The 22070-nt window shown below is 35.6% G+C and overlaps 3 protein-coding genes across 8 annotated transcripts in view; 2 read left to right on the top strand and 1 right to left on the bottom strand.

Annotated features, from left to right (window-relative positions):
* Positions 1-171: 171 nt before the first annotated feature.
* On the top strand, positions 172-3797 carry LOC108762875 (ATP-dependent DNA helicase 2 subunit 1). Its single transcript, XM_018510085.1, has 9 exons — positions 172-347; positions 599-753; positions 956-1127; positions 1215-1647; positions 1732-1828; positions 2168-2411; positions 2790-2951; positions 3034-3258; positions 3631-3797. The coding sequence occupies exons 2-9, from the start codon at positions 601-603 to the stop codon at positions 3741-3743; spliced, it is 1599 nt and encodes a 532-aa protein (XP_018365587.1). The 5' UTR covers positions 172-347; positions 599-600; the 3' UTR covers positions 3744-3797.
* Positions 3798-4187: 390 nt separating this feature from the next.
* On the bottom strand, positions 4188-5229 carry Ggamma1 (guanine nucleotide-binding protein subunit gamma-1). Its single transcript, XM_018510088.1, has 2 exons — positions 5027-5229; positions 4188-4918 (listed from the first exon to the last, which is right to left on the bottom strand). The coding sequence occupies exon 2, from the start codon at positions 4911-4913 to the stop codon at positions 4701-4703; it is 213 nt and encodes a 70-aa protein (XP_018365590.1). The 5' UTR covers positions 4914-4918; positions 5027-5229; the 3' UTR covers positions 4188-4700.
* A 1915-nt stretch (positions 5230-7144) lies between these two features.
* Positions 7145-22070, top strand: part of Tomosyn (syntaxin-binding protein tomosyn) — a 42535-nt gene continuing 27609 nt past the window's right edge. For all 6 annotated transcript variants that reach the window (XM_018510136.1, XM_018510139.1, XM_018510134.1 and 3 more), the window contains exon 1: positions 7145-7912. In XM_018510136.1, the coding sequence (XP_018365638.1) occupies positions 7793-7912 (120 nt within the window). In that variant the 5' untranslated portion in view covers positions 7145-7792. The remainder of the gene's footprint in view (positions 7913-22070) is intronic.

Genomic DNA, 22070 nt, shown 5'->3' with positions numbered 1-22070 from the left:
TACAATAGGGTTTTAAGCCTTAAGCCATAAGAAATGGGCGAATCACAGTCGCTTATTCTTCTCGGATTCGACTGTAATTGGTCAGTTTCGTACGGCATAAGGCATAAAACATCTATTGTAGATCCGGGGTAACGGTACTAACGGTAGCAAGATTTTAATTCAACTAGCAATCTAGCAGGAAAATAAGCATCGTGTGCCGCTGACTTTAGTGTTAACTAATTAGTTTTTTCTGCTGAACGCAGCTGAACAGGTCGAACTTTCTTCGTTCATAGCAGTTCATATAAACAAGAATTCGCAGATTTTTGGTTTTTGTGGCGTCGACGTCGATTTTAATTTTGTTTTCAGAAGTGAGTAATACTTTATTATATTTTCCAATTAATTGTAAATCTAAAATGCTGGTAGTGTATGTATTTATTGTACAAATTTACAGCAGTATCTTATTTAAAATAATCTATATGTTTAGACCTATTTTTTTTCATAATCATAAAACATCTTCGAAATTCTAGCATCGTTTGGACAACTTCAAAATGTTCATATGTGTTCTTCGATATATTATTTAACTGCAAAATAACAATAATAAATTATATGTTGATAACAGAAATGTCACAAGATGGGGAAGTAGATTCGCAAGCGAGTCAGTTTTACGGAGTACGAGAAGCCACATTATTTCTCGTTGATTGTACAGAGAAAATGTTTATGTATTCATCTGATATTGATGACAAAAAAATCACTTACATCGAAAAGTTTTTCAAGGTTGGTTATAACATTGCATGTTAATTTGAGACTCATTCCTTTTAAATGAACTTTTTGCATGGTTTATCATTCCTCTGTTTCTTCTCATATTAGAAAGAAAAAAAAAAGAAAAGTTGAATGTGTACAAAAAAGTTCAGATAAAAAAGAATGAGACTTGTTGGTTAAAGAGTTATATATAACTTGTCATTCATTATCTTTTCAGCTATACAAACAAATTCTTCGGCAAAAGCTAGCATGGAGTATGCAAGATTGGATGGGTGTGGTGCTATTTGGTACAGAAAAGAGCGACTCAAATTCACCATGGGCAAACATTCAGACTTTGCAAGAACTCAGAGTTGTTACTATGGATAATTTACAACAGATTAGAAAACTAAGCAAGTATAATTACAATCGATACTGAATGTAGCACCAAGAATGTAAGCCACAACTTTCATTAATTGGTTTTTTCCTGATTTTTACAGCTAAAAGTGGCATGAAGGGTTATGAGAGTATGAAATTAAAAAATAATGCTCTGCTTCTCGATGCATTGACATATGCCACGGATATCTTCTTGAAAATAAAAACAGTCCTCACTAAACGTAGGGTAGTTCTGATCACTTGTTATAACCCCGACTATTCAGACGATGAAAAACATCGCATCAGAGCAAAGGCGAAATCTTTGACGGAGTTGGACATTAATCTACACGTGATCGATTTGAGAAATAATTGGCCGCTCGATGAGTTCTATAAAGATTTAGAAATGCTGTCGAGAAAGATGAACATAGGCGTTTATAAAAGGACATCACTTGTTGACTTGGTACAACAGATTAAAGCACCATCCAAAAATATTGCAAGTTTATCCTGTCAGATATGCGATGGTGTGGAGATTGATTTAGCGGTGCGTACTTTAGGCAGGTAGGTCTTTGTGCAAGAATAATATTAATTTTGTAATATTATAATTAAATTTTGTACAAGCAAAAACGCACTATTATTTTACAGAAAACGTAGATGTTTGCAAACGAAGCCATTAAGCAAAGCGACTAATCAAGTTTTGTCCAGATCAACCTATTTCAAGGAAAATTTTTCCATTGATGAGGTGTATATCTCTCGCTTAACGTAACGTAAAAGTTTGCTTAATCTTAATCGGTCTTTTTCGTCAGCCCAATTGACCTGTATTTTCTTCAATTATATTGTAAAAAATTGTTTCTAAGAAATATTTTTCACAATCTTATATAATTTCAAGTTACATAATCTTATTTCTCGGATCTTGATCTTCAAAATGACAAAAAAGTTCAATTATGTCAACTTTGAGCGAAGATATATTAATTTAAAAATTAAAATATACCGTGGACCCGTGAACACGAGTTCCAATTAGAGTTAAATTGCATGTAAAATGTCTTGAATTTATTTCTTATACCCGATTTGTTTAATTTAGGAAGACAGTGACAATGAGGAATCTGATTTACCTTTTATGATACCAGAGGAAGTTAACTTGGAAACTAAGGAATTGGTCGGTGACAAGAAGCTGCGTTTCACGCGAAAGGAACTCTTACGGATAAAGCATTTATATCCACCAGCCATCAAGATAATTGGTATAAGACCTATACCCAGTGACCTTTTCAGATATCATGTTAAACGGAAGTACTTTGTTAGAGCGGATTATGGTAGTACTCGTAAAGGTAACGCATATATATATAATGCACAATAAAAAAATTAATGCGCGACGTTTAATTTATTGTGTACCATCAAATTACACAGAGATATACACGAAACGTGATAACACTATTTGTGATATCGCAATATTTAATTACTATGTAAAGGCTAATCTATATATGCTCTAACATGCTCTTTGCTTTTATTTATTGCCTTTTTCTCTTTTTGTGACTATTTTATTGATAATCGTGTCTCTTCCGAAACTTTTATCTCGTATAAGAGAAAACGAAGAAATAAAATAAATATGAAGGCAAGAGGTAAAAAGTAAGAAACAGGAAGTAAAGAGCACATTGTAGATTAGCCTTAAAAGTAATGTCAAATGTGATCATTGTTTCTTTTTGCAGACAATCTATTGTTCTTCAGCGCTTTATTAAATAAATGTGCAACTAAAAGTAAAATGATAGTGTGCGCATTCACAATGCGGTTGAATACACAAACTAATCTTTGCTACATGATTCCGAATGCTGAATTGGGTGGCTTTTATCTATCGAAAGTCGCATTTCAGGGTATGTCTAATTATATTTTACATAATATCATCAGAGAGAGACTCAAGATATTCTTTACTTGATGAGCTTAATTTTATATTAGGGGACATAGGAGACAAGAGCGAAGCGTTGCTACATTATGAAGCGCAGGATTCTGTATCTGACAAGGAAGTTGCGCTGTGGAAAAAAACGATCGACCGACTCGATATGAACTACCATCCGTATAATTTCAGATCTTATAAATTGGAGTGTCAGATACAAATAGTGGAGAAGTTAGCTCTGGACAAAGAACCTGGTCCTCCACCGATTGATTCCATCGAGAAATCATGTAAGTAATATCTATTGGGATAATAAATAAAAAAGATATATATTTCAGGCGAAGTTTGGAAACACTTTAAAAACTGACATTTGGGATTACTTATTCAAGTATCCATAACAATGTTTTTTAAAACAATAATTCTTTAGAGAAGTATTTTAACAGTTGTATTAGTTTTGTTTCTAAAAAATTTAGTAAAAAATTACTGTGAAAAAATATATTGTTATGAGTATTTGAGTAAATAATGTCAATTCAAAAATTCAAGAGGATAAAAAGTATCTTCGAACTTTTGACCTGGAGTGTACACAGAGTAAAAGCTTTCATTATTTGGATAGAAAAAATAAATTTATATCAAATTATAGATTAATGCCAACTTTTTTTCAGATTTAATGGCTAAACAGAAAACAAATGATTTAATATCTGAATTTTATAATATGTATCCTGATTTACTATTTGTCAATAATGGTCCAAAAGCAAAAAAGGCTAAAAAAAAGTAAGATACATGCTTTTTAAAATGTGTGTGATTACGCATGCGGAATATTATGTTACACGACGAAAATATTTTTAATGATATATAGAAATTTTGTTTCGCATTTTCTTGAAAGTTACTTGTATAATAATGACCTTTAAAAAATAGATAGAATCTTACTATATAAAAGATAAAAATACTGTTTGTTTTTAAATGCAACATTTTATTTCATAAAAATATGCACTTATATATGTATATACCTGTGAAATTGTATATTAAAATCTTGCTTCTTTAGAATATTTCAATTTGTTATATAATTTCATTGCTGTCAGTCTTGAAATGGATATAGGTATTTAGGAACCGATTCCAATTAATGCACAATGTAACATCATAAAATTTACATAAATATAAACCTGTCAGTTTTATTTAGCAATATAGAACGTTCTGTTATCCATTGTTGTTTTTAATACATTTTATTAGAATAATACTATTATAAATATAGGAAGATAAAATTATTAAGGCACCAAGATGGTAATATTCTGACAATTTAAATGCATATGAATGTTTAACAATATTTCCATTTATATATGTATATCAAAATACATTGTTTTATTATGTTCTATTTTAAATATATCTGCTATAGTTAGTCATTTTGATTAGGCCACAAAAGGGTAAGGCACGTGCAAATTCCTGTATAACACACAGAATTGTTTAACTATGTTTTGAAAAGATCTTATAAACTCTATGCAAAATGTGCATTTCTAATGGCAAATGTTAAGGTAGAAAATTCGAATTTTTGTACACTTTCAACAATCTTATATAAATATGTATCATAAAATAATTTAAATAGAAAATTACTTGGATTCTACAATCTTGAATATATGTATACTTATTGCTGCAACGAATCAATGCGCAATTAAAAAGATGCAAAAGTGATATTATTATTAGTCTCTCCTGTGCCATCCTTTACTTCAAGCACGCAGGCTTAAAGTACGACACAGGTGCTTTTCTCACGAAAGGGATTCGACTTCTGTGATGAGAAGCCCACCAGCAAGCAGTCTTCCTGCTCGTGCTCGGTGATGTACTTCATGATGTCTTCGACGGCTTTGCTCACCGTGATCCGCTTCAAGGCGGCCTCGCGGCGCAGCTGCTCTGTCACTTGGCGTTGCTGTTGCAAATTTGACATCACCATGTCCATAACAGCTGTATGCGTGAGAGACAAGTCAGAAAGTGTCAAACTAGAATTCTCACACAAGGGGAAAACGGTAGAACGCGTGGTAGAGGAAATACACCACGAATTTAAGGGCTAACCTGGACCTGGACCTGGTACGATGTTTGAATCCCGCTCTTACAGATCGCGGAGAACCTTCTCTCTCGACAACTCGGATCTTTCTTTCGGCCGCGAAAAGTAATCCGTGGACTGACTTTATTCACGCTCTCGCGATCCTCACGGTTTATCCCCTGATTTATCCTTCCCGTACCAAATGTGTCAATTGGTGCCAATCCCTCAAGGTGCACTCACATGTGCAACAATCGCACGCGTGCGACGCGTTGATTGGCCGACAAACATCTGGTAAAGATGCGTTATTAGAAATTGAATCAAAGGAAGACGTTCTAAAATAATTATCGTATGTTAAAGCACACAACTAATAATTATTAATAAATAATACTTTAAAGAGGATAAAATTATTAATTTTTGCTTCGATATATTGTATCTTTAAAAGTGTTACAACTCGAAAAGGAGCTTTAAAAAAATCATCAAATCATTACAGTTAAAAGGAGCCTTTTTTAACTATAACGATTTTGATGATATTTGTGTACTACTTAGGGGGTGATTTTTTAAGAATTGTGAAACAAAAAATAAAGTTTGATCTGTTAGGAATATATTCTTTTTGTTAATATTATATTTAATCAGTAAATAAAATTTTCTGTTCTAGGTCAAAAATAATTTTTCCTCTTTTCTGGAAAATTTAATTTTTTTAATTGTATCACTTTTAAAGTAAGAAAACAATATGATAAAGAAGATTAAAAATTATAATGGACAGCGGATTATATATAGCTAAAAATGTCGCTATAGATAATTTTGCTGCTCGAATTGATTGTTTGATTGAAATTATTGTTATCATAATATTATAAACAAGTCGAATAATTATTATTTCTATTAAATGTTATACTATACTTCACAAAAGTATATCTCCGAAAAAGTTCAAAGCAGCCTTAAGGTTGATTTACAATGTGAACTTGCTACGCATCAAAGCACATCCTGGGCGCTTATTTTCTCTAATTTAAATATTCACATGTGATCATGACTGTTGATCATTCGAAAAACAGTGATGGTGTCTCAATTAAAATATTATAAATGAAAGTGACGCTTTCTAACGTGACATTCGACATGTTAATGTTTGAATAATAATATCTAATAATAAATGATAGTTAAATAATAATAATAATAACAGCAATTTCGATTAACTTTAACCGACGGTTAATCCATTGGAATTGACCAATTGCAGCTGCAGTCGTTAAGCGAAATGACAAATGCGATTGTCAATTTCAATGGACTAATCGTCAATTAAAATTAATCGGAGTTAGTCGAAGTGGCTTAATTTAAGGGACTTTGCGCACAATGGAGGAAATATTAGGAACAAGAATAAATATAAAATATTGAAGAAATAAAAAAATTAGGGATAAAAATTAAAGTTAAAGGCTGCATACAATAAAAGAAATATTAGGAACAGATCTAAATATAAAGATTTCAACTCATCAGAATAATTGTTGATTCAATTGAATTAATTTTTAAATGATTCAATTTTAAGCATAACTGACAACGATTTCGTAACGATATGTGAATTGTATAAAGATTTAATTAACTTTATTTCACATCCAATTTTTTCTTGAGTGTAGCGTCATTATTATGATAATTTGTATTTCTGTGAAGAAAAATATATAAGAAAATGAAAAAATAAAACAATCCCTGAAAAAGTCGTATCCTTTTTTTCTTAGCCAACAGCCACGAGATGCGAATACTTAAAGTCTGTTTTTTATTGCTGCACTCTGAACCGGTGCAATCAAAGTTAAAGTAAAATAAACGTATTTGTTTCATTTCAATTTATTACACTGTGTGTACTAGTTCAGAAAGTAGCAATAAAAAGCGGACCTTTAGACGAGAAGCCGGAGGATAGCGTATATAATCTTGAACAGTCTGGAATGAGCTGTGCCCCCAGGGCGCCCGTAAGCGCCCGTAAGCGCCCGTAAGCGCTCGTAAGCGCTCGTAAGCGCCCATGACCCCGGACGCGTCGCACGTCATTGCGCGAATTCGGCCAATCGCGAGCGCTCGCCGCTCGCGATTGCGCGGCGAGCCGTGGCGCGCATCGCGCCCGCGCAGCACGGCGCTCGCGGCCGTGCGAAACTCCACATGAGCCTGTTGCCAGTTATTGATCCTGGCGCGATTAAACAACACCGCATTGCTGTCAACTACGAAAACACAGAGCTTCGCCACGTCTCGGCCTGCGCTCGGCCTGCGTTCCAGCGTACGGCGTAAAAGCGTCGGGGACGGTCGTGAGGTTCGACCGACGGTCGTCGTTCCTCCCAAAGTGTTTAACGATTCTATCACCGTACTCTCGGAGCAAACCGCTGGTGCGCGACGCGAGAGAAAACGGACGACACACGATCGCGGCATCCCGTCTGTGTCTCTGTGACACAGCGCGACGCGGCGCGGCGCGGAGCGGAGCGGTACGGCGCCGAGTGAAGCGGAGCGGAGCGGAGCGGCTCCACTGACACGTCTGCTGACACGTACTGTCAAAATGTAGAGAGGATCAACATCGACGACGGCGGCGGCAGCAGCAGCAGTAGCAGCAGCAGTGCTTTCAACGTCGAGAAGTTGATTGCGCCCGCGAAAGAGAGAGAAAGAGCGAAAACATGTCATTGGATTTCCGCGAATGAGCCCGGAGCAAAGAAAGAGAGAGAGAGAGGAGCCACGGCGAGCCAGATCTTCGAATTCCTGGCCGTGATTTCGTAGACAGACGGCGGCGATTGCACATGTGATCCCCCCTGAGTGGTCGACCCCATTTGGCAGACGCGATGAAGAAGTTCACGATCAAGGGTGTACTCGACGGGTTCCGGTCGTCGGTCCCGCAGCCCACCAAACCCGACCAGGAAATCATCGAGAATCTTAAGCCGGAGCACTTTCAAGTTAAGAAGGTCAGTACGAGAGGATTCACCCTGGTATCCCTCCACCCCTTTCAGCCCCCACTTCACCCTCTTTCCCCGTTCGCCCTAATTAAAGTGGACCTGTCGATAACACGCGCCGTCCTCGGCGCATTTTTCACAGACCTTCGCCGATCCAAGGAAGACTTTTAGAGAAGTCTGACGATGTGCGAATCCGCCGTAAATTTCGGACTATCGCGCGAAATGAGATCTACCGCGGGGTTTTTTCCTTCCTCGCGGTGTTTAACGATTGACTGAACGACGCAAGTCGCGCAATTAGAAATTTTATGGGGTCAGTCGTAACTTCTTGTAATGTAAGGGAAAGTATTACGCCACCGGCGGACGAGTAGATAGTGGCTCTGTTTTTCAACGAGAGATACAAATGACATGGTGCAATACAGGGTTATCTGAATCACAAGAATAGGGTACATATGTACATTTAAAAAAAAAATTAATAACGATCCGGGAACGGAAGAAGGAAGTATAATTTTATACATTAAATGTAAATATTTAATGAAATGAAATTTCTAAATCATTTTTTATTGATAACTTGTATTAATATAATTTTATAAATATAAAATTGTGTGTAATTAATCAATGTAATAATCAATTTTACGACCTCAAAAGAGTAGGGTTGATGATTCTAAATACAGTGAATTGTTACATCCTTGTTGCTTGTCAATATTATTCATCCTTGTTTGATGAATTTACTGGAAAGGATAGTTTTACTCAAGTATCTAAAAATTTAGCTAGATACAAATTTAAAAATAATTTAATTGAACCAAATAATTATGTAAAATGCTCAAATTGATTGCTAGAATGTAAACATTTTTTTCAACATTGCTCATCATGCTTGAGATTCCTGCAGTATACATAATTATTTTTATGATCCAACAAAATTATTTTTACACTGAAAAAAATATCTGATTTGAAAATGGGCGAATTATGGAAGATTTTGATTATATCAATTGGAATTCCGATTATCTCAACTAGAATTTAATAGATTTAACTAGAAAATTCTGATTCGGCTATTTTCAATCAGAATTCCAATTAATTCAACCAAACATTTTTTTCAGTATAGCTTAATATCTAGCTAAATATTTAGATACTTTAGCATTCTTTCCATGTGTGTCATTTCAAATGACTCATTTATCTTTTATTTGGAAAGCACCTACAACATTAATTATTAATGGGACGCGCAAAACCCGTTCGTTACATTATATAATGGAGCAGGAAGAAAAAGAAGAAGGAGCGAGATAATTAGATCCAAATTGGATTCAACGATTGGAGAGATTCAGTCTCATTCGCGTTTTATTCGTCATTTATCTTAAGTGCAGCGCTCGAAGGATCGTTCGCATAAAAGCCTGTTTTCCTCGAGACCACCATCTCGTCTCGGCTCTCGAGCTTTCTGCTCTTTGCTTTGTGTAAACAACCCCGGTGTGCCAGTAAATGCGCCGTGTCAATATCGAAAGCTTACGTAATCCAAACTCGTTGGCATTCATATCGCTGAATAAATTCATATCAATTGCATCGCGCTATCCGTTAACTCTATCGAGTACTTCATTTTTGTGAATGCATCCATGATCTATATAGTGATCTATTAACTGCTTGATCTAGTGAAGCACTGAGAAAAATGGTCTGATTAGATTAAATAGTAATTCTGGTGGTAAACGGACGAATCAGCATTTTCTGGTTAAATCTACTAGAATTCTATTTCGGATAACTATAGAATTTTGTTTGATATAATTATTCTGGTAAAAATAAGAAGTAGATTTTACCAGAAATATTATATCAATTAGAATTCCGATTATCTCAACCAGAATTCTAATAAATTTAATCAGAAAATTCTGATTTATCCATTTTCAACCAGAAATTTTTTTTAGTGAGCAAGTTCAAATTGCCTACTCAGCAAACACCAATCTACGCCTACTCAGTAAACACCAACGAACAGTAACGTAACATCAACGTTATAATTTCACACGCAATATAACAACTGATTCAAGTTCACAATGCTCGTGAGCATCATTTGCCCTTGTTTAACATTTCATAAACAACAAGGCTGAAATGATTCTTAAGGGATGTTAGCGTGAATTGGACCGCGACCTAAATGTAATAATAACACGTGTTGTACATAACAGTTACATCCCACACAATACGAAAGCTTGCAGCAACATTACTGTAACGTTTACAATATTGTTACAATATTGCTGGAATGATTTGTCCTGGACGGGATTGTTAAACGTGAAATTATAATATTGATGTCATTATGTACTATTAATTGGTGTTTGCTGGGTATTTTGTTCTATTACAAAAATGATATATGTGAAAGTCACGTATCGGGTATTGTAAAACAAATATACGTAATATGACTTTGATATATATAATTCTTGTAAAAGAGAGAGAATAAAGTAAGTACCTTTTGAACTTGCTTCACTAGATCCAGAAGAGATATCGACTCTTTGTCCATGGATGTACGTATTCTATGAAAGAAGAGAAGACTGAACATAGCAATAACGATTTTGCTGAAGTATCTAAAAATTTATAATAGCTCTAACAAAATTATTTTTAGATCTGTATGATAGATACAGATCTGAAAATAATTTTTGTTAGTCCATCGAAATAATTATCTGGGAAACTCAAGCATGATAAACAATACTGTAAAAAAAATTTGATTGTGAAAGATTCTAACAGCCAGCTTGAGCGTCCTATACGAATTATTTTGATGATTCAGATAAAATTGTTTTCAGATTTGCATTTAGTTAAATTTTTAGATACTTCAGCAAAACCGTTCTATTGTGAAGAAAACAAACGTATGTACTTCTCAATTTTGTAATTTCCCGTTCTGGATAGAACGGGACAGAGTCATAAAGTAAAATTATAATGACAAATAAGGTTATGATGACGTCCTGTGATATCATTATAACTTCTGTATTCTACCTGGAGTCCTTGGTTCGTCTTTAGAAAAGGGATCCTTTAAGCGAGAGTCCGATTCGTGCCACATGCTCGCATCCGTGTCCAGTTTCTATGTTAAATAATTCTGAAATCGTGCCTCAGAATTAAATACACTCGCGAGACACGCGAACGCGAGCCGTGCAAGACGGATTCGTGAAATTCGTTGAAGACCTCAGCTTGTCTAGCTTTGGGGTATACCTATATAAACCCGAGAAGCGTAAACATCCCGACGGCTGTCGATACTTGCTTCACGTCGCATGAGGTATCTCCAGCTTGTCTGGGTTCGTCTGGCTTTCGTGCACCGAAACTGTCCCCGTCTATTTACTTATTCCAACGAGTAACTGTCGGTGAAGCTGATATCGACTATCGCGCTTCGCGGTATGCTGTTCGTGCGAATATCCGTTACGCGGTCGAGGAACAGATAACGGGCTGATATACGAATGCGGGAAATACGAGCGAGAGAAAACACAAGTGAACGATTAAAGAAGACGCGTTGTTCCTATACATTGTCTGGCCTGAGTCTGACTGCATTAATTGGAATCCTGAATCAGAATTTTCTGGTTAAATCTACTATAATTCTAGTTGAGATAACAAGAATTCTGACTGATGTAGGACGTTTTTTCATTATCCAACCAGAAGCGACCACGGCTAAGGCTATCTTCATCTTCAGGGATCAAGAAGACGAAGATAGCCTTAGCCGTGGTTAATTTTGGTTGCATAACGAAAAAAACGCCAATGATCAGAATCTGGTTGCGCCGCGTATCTTTAGGTCCGTTTATTATTCCTGCACTAGACTGTGCTAGAACTGTCTTTCTCACTTTCGTCGAATATCAAGCAAATACCCATTTCGTTTCAAGTTCCAAAAGTGTACGTTAGTCCATCTATAGAAAACAGACCTTTTGTTACACGCCTTCCAACCCCGATCGATCTCCCGATTCCGTTTCTCGGCCTTCGCGATCTCGGCGAGCATTGCAATTTTAATTCGATCGCTCGTGGGACGCGCGTCGCCTCGGCGATGATCAATTCAGACCGACACCTTTCACGCGTTTACCTTTCGCATTTGTCCTTACGAAGCTGCAGCACATCAAAAATCGCCAAGTAGATCGCCGTTGTAAACGAGGTCACGATTGCGATTTTCACGGCGAGTCGAACTTGAACGACGCAACGCGCGTTGCATTGCACATTTACCTGCGCTGAAATCATCGCTCGATGCGCGTAGGCGATCACATATAATCACCACTATTATTTTATTTTTCTCGCTCGAGGCGAGGATGATGACATTCGAGCTTCATGTACCTTTCTTGGCGTATTGAAAAGAAGTCTACACTGAGAAAAATTTCATTGAAAATGAATGAACCAAAAGATTCTAATCGTATCAGTCAGAGTTCTGATAATTTCAACTAGAATTATAACAAATTTAATCAGAACCTTCTAATTTGTCTATTTTCAACCAAAATTCCAATTAATGCAACCAGACTCTCCGTGCGACGATAATAATAATCATATTTTATATTTCATTATTGCAACACTTCCTCCTTTGGGATGACTCCATTACAATTTAATGTAATTATTTCTCTAGCATTAAAACCTTGTAGCTTGGCTTAGAGCCTTTTAATCGACATTTTCTATATTGTTTGAATAATAATCAAACTCAGATTATAATTATGAAAGCTTTGGTGAAATAATTTTAATCAAATATTCGGTTATATACAATATAATATAACGAAACTAGATGCATAACTTTATTTTTCTGAATATTATCTTACTTTTCTAATTATTACCAAACAGTTGATTACCACATTTTATTATGCTCTGTTAAATTATACCTAATTTAAATTATTTTTAATTATTTCTATAATTAAATTCACCACTGCTCCTATACTCAACGTGTCGTTAATTTAAATAAAATAATAAACAATAGAGTTGAACAATTTAACTTGAGAAAATGTTTTAAATTTAACTCGAATTTAATTTATTATTTACTGAAGTGTATACGTTAATACATTGTTTATTTTGGTATCAATTATATTTATTTACATTTTGACATACATGAAGTTAAAAATAACAAAATGTTATTTAATCCAAGGGATTGGGTTGCCATTGATCCTTTGATATTTATCAATGTGTTTGGTAATATTTACTAAATATTGCATTGTACGCTAAATAAAATACTTTTGGTAGCTATAGCATACTTTTTTTCGGTGCGCGCGCTGATTCGACATGCAATTTTCCATTCGATGTTCTCCACACGAGACGGAGATGCAGAGCTGACGTAGCGAGAAATTCTCAGGGCAGTCGATTAGACGTGGCTGTAGTTTTTACTCGTGGAGGAATAAAACACGCAAATCTGCGCTTATCTCGCATTCGTTTCCTCCTTTATATATGCATCGACGAATAACGGCGTGCATTTGAAATAGCCATGTATTATTCCGCGACACAAAACTGCCGCGTTCTTTCTCGGAAACGATGATACGCCTGCATGCGTTGCATAATTGCTGATGGTTTCATCCAGAACGCTCGGGCGGTTTATCGCCCGACCTGATATTTGCATACATTCCACGGAAATGCACCGCTAAAATTTCAGTGCAACGCTAATGCATTTAGGAACATCCTAATGAATATTGATCGCGGGACTTAACAGAAGAGAACATTTGACTTATTGTTAGCGTCGAACAGAAATTTACTTCGGTCAATATAACAGCTTATGAAGTTAAAGAGCAATTTCTCTCCTTTTTAAATGAAATTCTTAAATGAAAGTAAATACAAAATTAGAATAAGGCTAATACACGGAAAGAACGATTTTGTATTTACACTGTGAAAAGAGTCTAGTTGCATTAATTGGAATTCTGGTTGAAAATGGACAAATCAGAATTTCTGGTTGAATTTATTAACAATTCTAATTGAGATGATCGGAATTCTGATTGATCGGAATCTTTTGGTTCCTTGATTTTCAATTAGAAATTTTGTTCAGTGTAAATATCTAAACATTTACTTAGATAAGATCTGAAAATAATTATGTTTGATTATTAAAATAATTATGTACGTATTAAAATAATTAATTACACTTTAAATTTCTTGAAGTGAAATTTCCATCAAAAGAGTGAAAATATATACACTTTTAAAAAAGATTGAAAATATTTCACCTCTTGAAAAAGAGTAAAAATTGTCACTTTTTCAAGAAGTGAAATATTTTCATTTTTTTTTAAAGTGATTGTATTTTCACACACACTCTTGGAATGAGATTTTATTCGAAGAAATTTAGAGTGTATGTAGAAGATTCAAGCATGACAATAATGCTGAGAAAATATTAACTAAAAATCAAGATATATTCAACATAAATACGCAAATTAAGTCAAATCGAAGCTTAATGCTTAATATTTTTATGTAGATTTTCCAATTTAAACAAGCTGTGCACCGATTATTTATTGATCTTGGAACGCAATCTTAAACTGAAGCTGGATATTTTTCATAATAAATTCTCTACAATATTTTAAAGATGCTTATTAGCAATATTAAATTGCTGGTCAATTTAATTTGTAATGTTACATACTTTTGCTTCAGTTTAGGACTATGTTTTAAAATCGACAAATAATCGGCGCACAATTTGCTTGAACTGGAAAATTGTATTATGAAATTCATACAAAAATATTATTAGTCACCAAAACTCGTTTTAACGAATATGGTCCTCTTTGCTTATTTATAATGCAAAACGTTTTGACATTTTAGCAACCGGCTTAAATGTCCTTACATATTTGTTTTAATGGTTTAATAAAGTTATTTTCATATCTGTATCTAATTAATAGCGAATTTAATTGGACACATTCGGTGCACACTGGCCATCATTATACACAAATTGACGTAAAAATGTGTGTTTAATATAAATATAGAAATAGTTAAACCGCGAAATATTTATTGTGCTTTTATAAGTAAAATATGTGTGTTATTAATTCGAACTTTTTCACTTTTATACTTACATTAGATTAAGATTACTCAGTATACAACGACTTTAATAATGCAGTGCATTAATGCGTTCAATCGAATTCGCTATAAATTTTTAAATACTTCAACGTTCTTTCTGCGTAAAAGTAAAAATAATTAATGCGTAAGAAAGTTGAAAGTTTTGGTCCGTGCCGTAAAACATTCAACTTTCTTCTGTATTATTTATTACTTTAGTAAATAACTGCGCACTTTATCCGCACTCGACTCTTAGCCCCGTTTTAATTTTATATTTATTTCACTTTTAAGAGTCTTTAGTTGCTCGTTTAAATTTTGAAGTTCCTGTCAGGAGCCATACGTAATTTCTCCATTACGCTTAGCGTTCGACAGGTATCGATAAAATGACGAGAGAAGCAGGCGGAAGTTGAAAAATCGTCTACTCGCGTTTGCGAACGTCGCACTTTATCTTATCTATACCTCGATATTTCTCGTATCTCATTTTCGACACATTACAGGAACGCGAAATTGACGTGCGTCATTATTATGAACGCGATCGAAGCTTTTACGTCGTTATTATTTTAATTTATCATTTAATTTTTCGTACGCAAATTCCACGGGCAATAAAATGCGGAGGAGTATCATTTGTACTTCCAATAAAGGCAATTTATAGGAGACACATGTGACAGATCTGTCAATACGTCGCGAGTTATGATGACTCGCCCTCTCGTGGGCTCCGCAGCTACAGGCAATATCGTCAATAAGGAATCGTATTGTGTGATGTACCCAGAACTACCTGCCGACGTTCGAGCGCATTGATAAATAACGACCTCTCGCAACTCGGCGCAGGGACTCGATCTTTAATTATTTATAATTACTATACGACTCTCTTTCTGCGGCAGTAAAGCGATCGCGCGCGCCCCCGAATTTTTTTAAACCCTGCGATCCTTCACGTCGGTGAACTCGCCGCGATAAAAGTGAGATGAGCGTGGCGCGTATATAAATCCACGGGAAACACGATGTTTTTTTTCCCCTTCCGTTAGAAGATAACTCTTTTCGACCGTTTATCGCACGACTCACTCTTCGTAATCTTCCTCCGAGCGAACGCGAAATGTAAAAGGTGACGAGAGCAATGAGAGAATAAAAAAAAAAATATGGTACAGAGAAACAGGGAGGCAAGTATGTAGGTGCGAGTGCTACCTTTGCGAGAAATTAGAAATTACGCCGCGACGTACATTCATTTGAGCACGCGCGTATCTGAATCTGTCAGCAAGGCGGAAATAATGGCCCCCGGTGCTGCAGCTGCGCTAGCAGGTCGTATAATAGAAAATGCAGAAATGAATAAATTTCAGCTCGCAATGCAAAAGCGACGATATACCGTGTCAGGTACGTGCAAGGCGCACCTTTTTAATTTTTCTTCCAGATAGAACCACGAGGCAGATATTACTTCATCCGGAAAGGATCCATTATGTGATCGACGGTACTCCCCTTTGTTCGACTTTATCCCGAAAAGGGGGTTTTATCGGGAATCTTACGTGGCCCGAAATCGGACGAGATCCAATCTTGAAGAGCGAAATTTCCGGTGGTTTACCGTGATCCGATTTTGCATCCCCTACATATTTTTCATTACTCCTCACAATGGACGACGTAGGAATTATATGAATAATTACTTCCTTTATGTAAATAATTTTATATAGTGGACTATTTATTTATCTGCGCTCTTCCGGTATACCGCTTGCATACGGGCATAATGGTTTTATATATATAATGGCCTGAAGTATCTAAAAATTTAGCGAAATATTTGAAAATAATTTTTGTCAAAGTAATTATAAAGGTCAAGCTGGTTATTAGAATGTCGGAACTTTTTACAGCGTTGATCATCATACTTGAGCTACTTATAAAATTATTGTGATAGTTCAACAAAATCATATTTTCAAACTTTTTTATCTACCTACATTTTTAGATATCTACTTCAGCAAAATCGTTTTTTCCATGCAATTTTGGAGTAAATGACACTTTTTTATATCCTGCGCCGTTTTGCATAGTTTTATAAAAAGGAAAAAAAAACGGAATGTGAAAAAAGCGGACACGAAGCCGATGCACGCTCGTCAAGGTTTTCACCAGCGGAAAATTGATAGCAACCTTGATATTGAACTGACGTGGGCATTTCGCTGCATCTATCATTTCGCTATATCTTCTATATGCGCAATGTCGTAACTCCTGGACCAAACCGCAGACATCAATTTTTGTTCTTCGTACCTCGAAGACAACGCGAATAATCGAGGATGCGCTCAAGGCCGAACGAATTGCCGCTCGAACGAACAGCAATCCAGATTTCAAGGAATTCCAAACGATGTCGAATATTTTTAAAAAGCGTCACGTACCAATATATGAAATTTATGTCGAGAGAACTGCAGCAAGAATCCCCGAGATTCATCGATCTTATTGGTTTTTCGTTACATTATTTACACGGAAAGAATGATCTTGCTGAATTATTTAAAGATTTAGCTGGATACAAATTTGAAAATTTGTATACTGGATCAAGATAATTTTATTGTACGATAATGACAAAAAATTTGCCATTTACTCAGAAAAAAAGATAAAATGATAGTAAAAAACTGTAAAAACTGCGCCAGTTTCGTATGTAGAATTAATGGTACATAATTGAATAAGATATTTTAAGGCATAGTTATCGTAATTGTAAAATAGTTTGTTCAACTATGTATTATCACGACTGTAAAATAGTTTATTTAATTATATACTTTAATTGTTCATAATATAAGACTTGTATGTTTGTCACCTATGCAGTTGCCAACACTTTTCTTTTCTGAATGTTCTAGCATTCAGCTTGAGTGTTCAATTTAATTATTTTGATGGTCCAGTATAATTACTGAGATCAGTATCTAGCTAAATTTTTAGATGCTTGAGCAAAATTATTCTTCTCACGTAACGAAATCAAATTAGTTCTTTTTTTACGATTGTATCGATGCCGACACATGCGGAAAACAATTAATTAAATATTATCTCGGTAACATAAGCGATACAAACATATCTCGTTATGTAATACCGCGAACGAGTGCTAGGAAGCTGATATAACCACATCATAGGAGATAGAATTAATTGGTTATTAAATACGGAGCTGTGTATAAAGATCAATGTCGTTTTTGCTTACAAATTTACGTCGTCTCGCGTGTGGGTTTTTATAATACAATATGTGCGTTTTACCGTTTTAATTTGTTGAATGCTATGATTCCATTGTTCCATTCATTTCGTTTGGCTGATGAAAATCGGAGGATACCAGGAAGCAAAATTCATTTTGCGTTTATCTAATTTTTATACAGAAAGAATGACTTTGCGAAAATTCTAAAAATCTAGATAGACTTAGATCTGAAACTAATTTTATTGGACCATCAAAATATTTATGTAAAAAACTCAAGCATAATAAGTAATGTAAGAAATTTTCATATTTTATCAACCAGATTGAGCGTCCTACATAATTACCCCTCCTACATAATTATCTATTCAACAAAATTATTTTCGGATCTGTATCTATAGCTAAATTTTTAGATACTTCGGCAAAACTATTCTTTTCGTACAGTCGTTTAGTTAGCAAAAATCTTTTGCTACACGCGACCCAATCTTCTGGAAATAGGCTGATCCTGAACGATCTTTATGATGGTCTATAAGCTTATATAAATATATGCTTTCTTACGGTTATATGTATACATTTCGCGTTTGCCAAAACAGATATGGAAACGAAGCAGTGATCAATCGGCGAATTTGTGTACTTTCAGAAGTGTTTGAACGTGTTGCTATATATTGCGGCTAGCGTAGCTCAGGGAAATTTTTATTCGCGCCGTAGGGAAAGAGTACATACGTGGCTTGACATCGTGCGTGCATATGTGTGTTTGCTCGCGGATTGTCCCGCCTGCAGGGCGTCGGGTAAGCCCCGTCCTGTCGCCGCAAATTACAATACAATCGTCACGCTATAATACGATCGAGTGAAACGCTTTCTGCCTGACGATAATTCGTGCCCGCCGCGCCACGTGAGTGGATTAATTTCTGCGATCGCGAAATTACATCTGCCATGGGAAATCTCTTTTTCTCCTTCTCTCTCTCTCTCTCTCTATTTTTTCTTTTTTTTTTACTGTTATTTTGGTTCCTATTTCTTTGTAATGTCAAGTTTACTTTATAAATTGTATTTTATTTAGCGCTTGAAGGAATGTTTTCCATAGAGCGTTCAATAAATGGTGATATCTATATTTGTCCATCTACCTATCTATCTATCCATCCATCACTCGTTTTGCATTATACTTAATATAAATTTCTTCCCAGAATGCAGAAGTGTGAATTTTCAAACAAACAGATTAAAGATCGCTAAATTTGTTTAAACACAACGTATCTTTTTAGAATTAGGTCAATAGTTTCGCGTCAGCGTTCTCATGCAGAACAACACTTTCCTCGCATGAGCACGAGAGCGACCAACAACTTTCAACGTTTGCTCGCAAATTAGAAATTTAACAATTTCGAAGTCCATCGATGCTGCGTTGTGATAAGCATTGTTAAGGATCGCGTCCGTTTGACCGATGCGATTTCTGACCTGATTTTATTCGCACGCAATGAAGCGATGAAGGTATAAATGAACCGTGTAAAAAATCTTCGATATCGCTGCGTTGATAGAAGAAGTGACTCATCTCAAACTTAGCAACCTTTTAAGTAGAGCACTTAAAAAATTCTTTGGAACTGAAAATTGGAACAACATTTTAATTTCACTTTCTTTCTATATTACTTTTAATTATATATATATTGTATTCTTTAAAACTATGTCATGAGTTTCCAAAATTTAAACGCTGTAATCCTCCCCTACAGCACGAAATATTGCAGCAATATTTTAATAGTGCGCAATATTATTACAAAATATTGCTGCATTGTTGAAATTTAAATATTATATTGGAAATTTTGCAATAATGTTATAAAATATTGTAATTTTAATACTTCGTAGGAAATATAATCGTAGGTAATACATTGCTGCAATATTATAATTCAAGATGTAAGTACGCGGCCCCGCCATGAGATAGATGCGCTTCTCGTAAGAAGAAAATAAGATAATAATAAGTCTATAAGAAGGGGTATGCAAAATGAGTTGGCGAATCTCCTAGAGATTTCCAACATTTTTTTAGTGTATTTTTTAGGCCCCCAAATGTTTTTTGATAACATTATCGTATGTATTTTGGAATATGATGCTAAGCAATATGTTATCAATTAATAAAACTAGATTAATTATTGAAATATTACATAATGTTGTAGCAATATATCTGCAATATTTCTCTAAATATTGCAGCAATATTTTATGAAGTATTGTAATTTTTCAAAGTAATATTGCTGCATTATTGCTGTAATATTTCGCGCTGTAGGGGCTAGTAAACTTCATCCCTCTCTTATAAGAGTTGCGACATTTTCCATACAAGCAAACAAGCTACAAATGTGTTTTATCACAAATACATCTAGGCCAAACGTTTGGAAACAGTTTTTAAAAATCGACACATTTCTGGAATTACTTAAATATCCAGAATAATGGCTGCACTCAACAGGAAAAGTTACTTTGCAACTATTGTAAGATTCTTTAATGTGTGATTGTGTGAGTTTGCCTTTCTTCACTTCACTGAATCTAAATCATATTACAGAATCTTACAACAGTTACAAACTTTTTTGCTAAAAAGTCGTTTCTTAACAATAATTCTTCAGATTCAATGACAGTTATTGGACCAAAAGAATTATTATGAAAAAATACATTGTAGATATACTTGAATAAGTAATTCTAAAAATGTCAGTTTTTAAAAAGTGTTTCCAAACTTGTGACCTGAAATGTATATTAGTTTTAAGGTTAATTTTCTTTTATTATCTAAAAAATGCTAATTTTTTATTTGTGTCACTTTTATCAGTGCAGCGAAATGTCTTGATATTACAGCATAATTAAATTATCTCAAATGGAATATATCGTAAATAAATCAATATATATACATCGTCAATGAAATTATACTACTTGAGTCGCGATTATTCCGCATACTCTGACGTAGCTTCTAAAATTCTCTGCAGTCTTCTTATTCTACACGAGTAATTTTTCGTGCAAGATATTTTGCGCTGACGACGGGTCCATCAGCGATCCGGCAAGCCGGCCCGGCGTAAATTGCGCGTGGGCGAGCCTCCCTCGGGGACATCGACGAAATCGGGGAACCTAACCCGTGGTGGAAGGTAGAGCGGGGAGGAAGTTCCTCCTGTGGGCGATCGTAACTTTCGTATCGCTATATTTTAACCCACTTCCCCCGGTGGTGGTGCGGCCGGTGAAATGGAACGAGGGCAGTTTTCACCAGCGGCGAAAAGCGGTTGGTGGAGTCTCGCTGCACCAAAATCGACCTCGAAAGCATGCACGTCGCCCGTGTGTGCTCTCCACCTCCTCCACCATCTTCTCCACCGATCGCGCTCGCGGTTAGTCCTAAAGCAAGACGTCTGTTCTTTTTAGCTTAACTTTTTGCGTGGCTCATCTTTTTCTCCTTTCCTCTTCCAACGTAAAAAGAAAAAGAAGGAAGATGAACCGTGCAAAAAGTTAAAAAGAATAGATCTAAGGTTTTCCACAGCTTGTTCACGTGATCAACGATTTGTCGAGCACGACGTAGAGCTTTCGAATTTTTTTTGAGAGATACTCCTCCTTTTTCTTTTACACTGACTTTGGTAGTCGTTGATGTGCGCCGCAACGGAGACGATCGCGCGAGAGCAGGTTCCGCGAAAAGCGCGCGGCAAGACGCATCTTCCATTTCATAAGATTACCTCATCCCTTCACTTCGCACAGTAAAACGGAGCGAGGCGAAGTTTTAAGCCAAGTTTCTTGAGCGGAGAACGGTGTAAGCCATGACGTTCTATATCGGCATATACGGCCCCCGTGTCGCATGTCGCGTTACTTTACGTGACGTAAGTTTTTCTCCCATAAAAATACCTACTTTTACAGCGTGAGGGAAACTTCTTTAAAAGTTTGGGGATAAGGGTGAGATGTACATACTTTGTTCCCATCTTCGGTAACGGTCCGTCCTAACGACGACAGAGAGGGAATGGCTTTTTATGGAAAATCGAGGATAATGCCCGATGAGACCGACTTTAAATAACCGCGCTGCACAATACGTATCGCTAACATTTACGGGCAACAAAGGTATAGAATTAACAGTAGCCAGGTTGTCCACGAGGTACACACAATAGAAGCCGATGAAACAATGCC

The sequence above is a fragment of the Trachymyrmex cornetzi genome, unplaced genomic scaffold (assembly GCF_001594075.2).
Source record: "Trachymyrmex cornetzi isolate Tcor2-1 unplaced genomic scaffold, Tcor1.1 scaffold325, whole genome shotgun sequence".
In the NCBI taxonomy this organism is placed as follows: Eukaryota; Metazoa; Arthropoda; class Insecta; order Hymenoptera; family Formicidae; genus Trachymyrmex; species Trachymyrmex cornetzi.
The sequence above is the reverse complement of the archived record's forward strand: the minus strand, read 5'-3'. Positions and strand labels throughout refer to the sequence as shown.

Excerpts from the sequence above, each read along its gene's own strand:
- LOC108762875 (XM_018510085.1), top strand. The coding sequence starts at position 601 with ATGTCACAAGATGGGGAAGTAGATTCGCAAGCGAGTCAGTTTTACGGA. Across the intron at positions 1,648-1,731 it reads GCGGTGCGTACTTTAGGCAG|AAAACGTAGATGTTTGCAAA; the intron begins GTAGGTCTTTGT and ends ATTATTTTACAG. Across the intron at positions 2,412-2,789 it reads TTATGGTAGTACTCGTAAAG|ACAATCTATTGTTCTTCAGC; the intron begins GTAACGCATATA and ends TTCTTTTTGCAG.
- Ggamma1 (XM_018510088.1), bottom strand. The coding sequence starts at position 4,913 with ATGGACATGGTGATGTCAAATTTGCAACAGCAACGCCAAGTGACAGAG.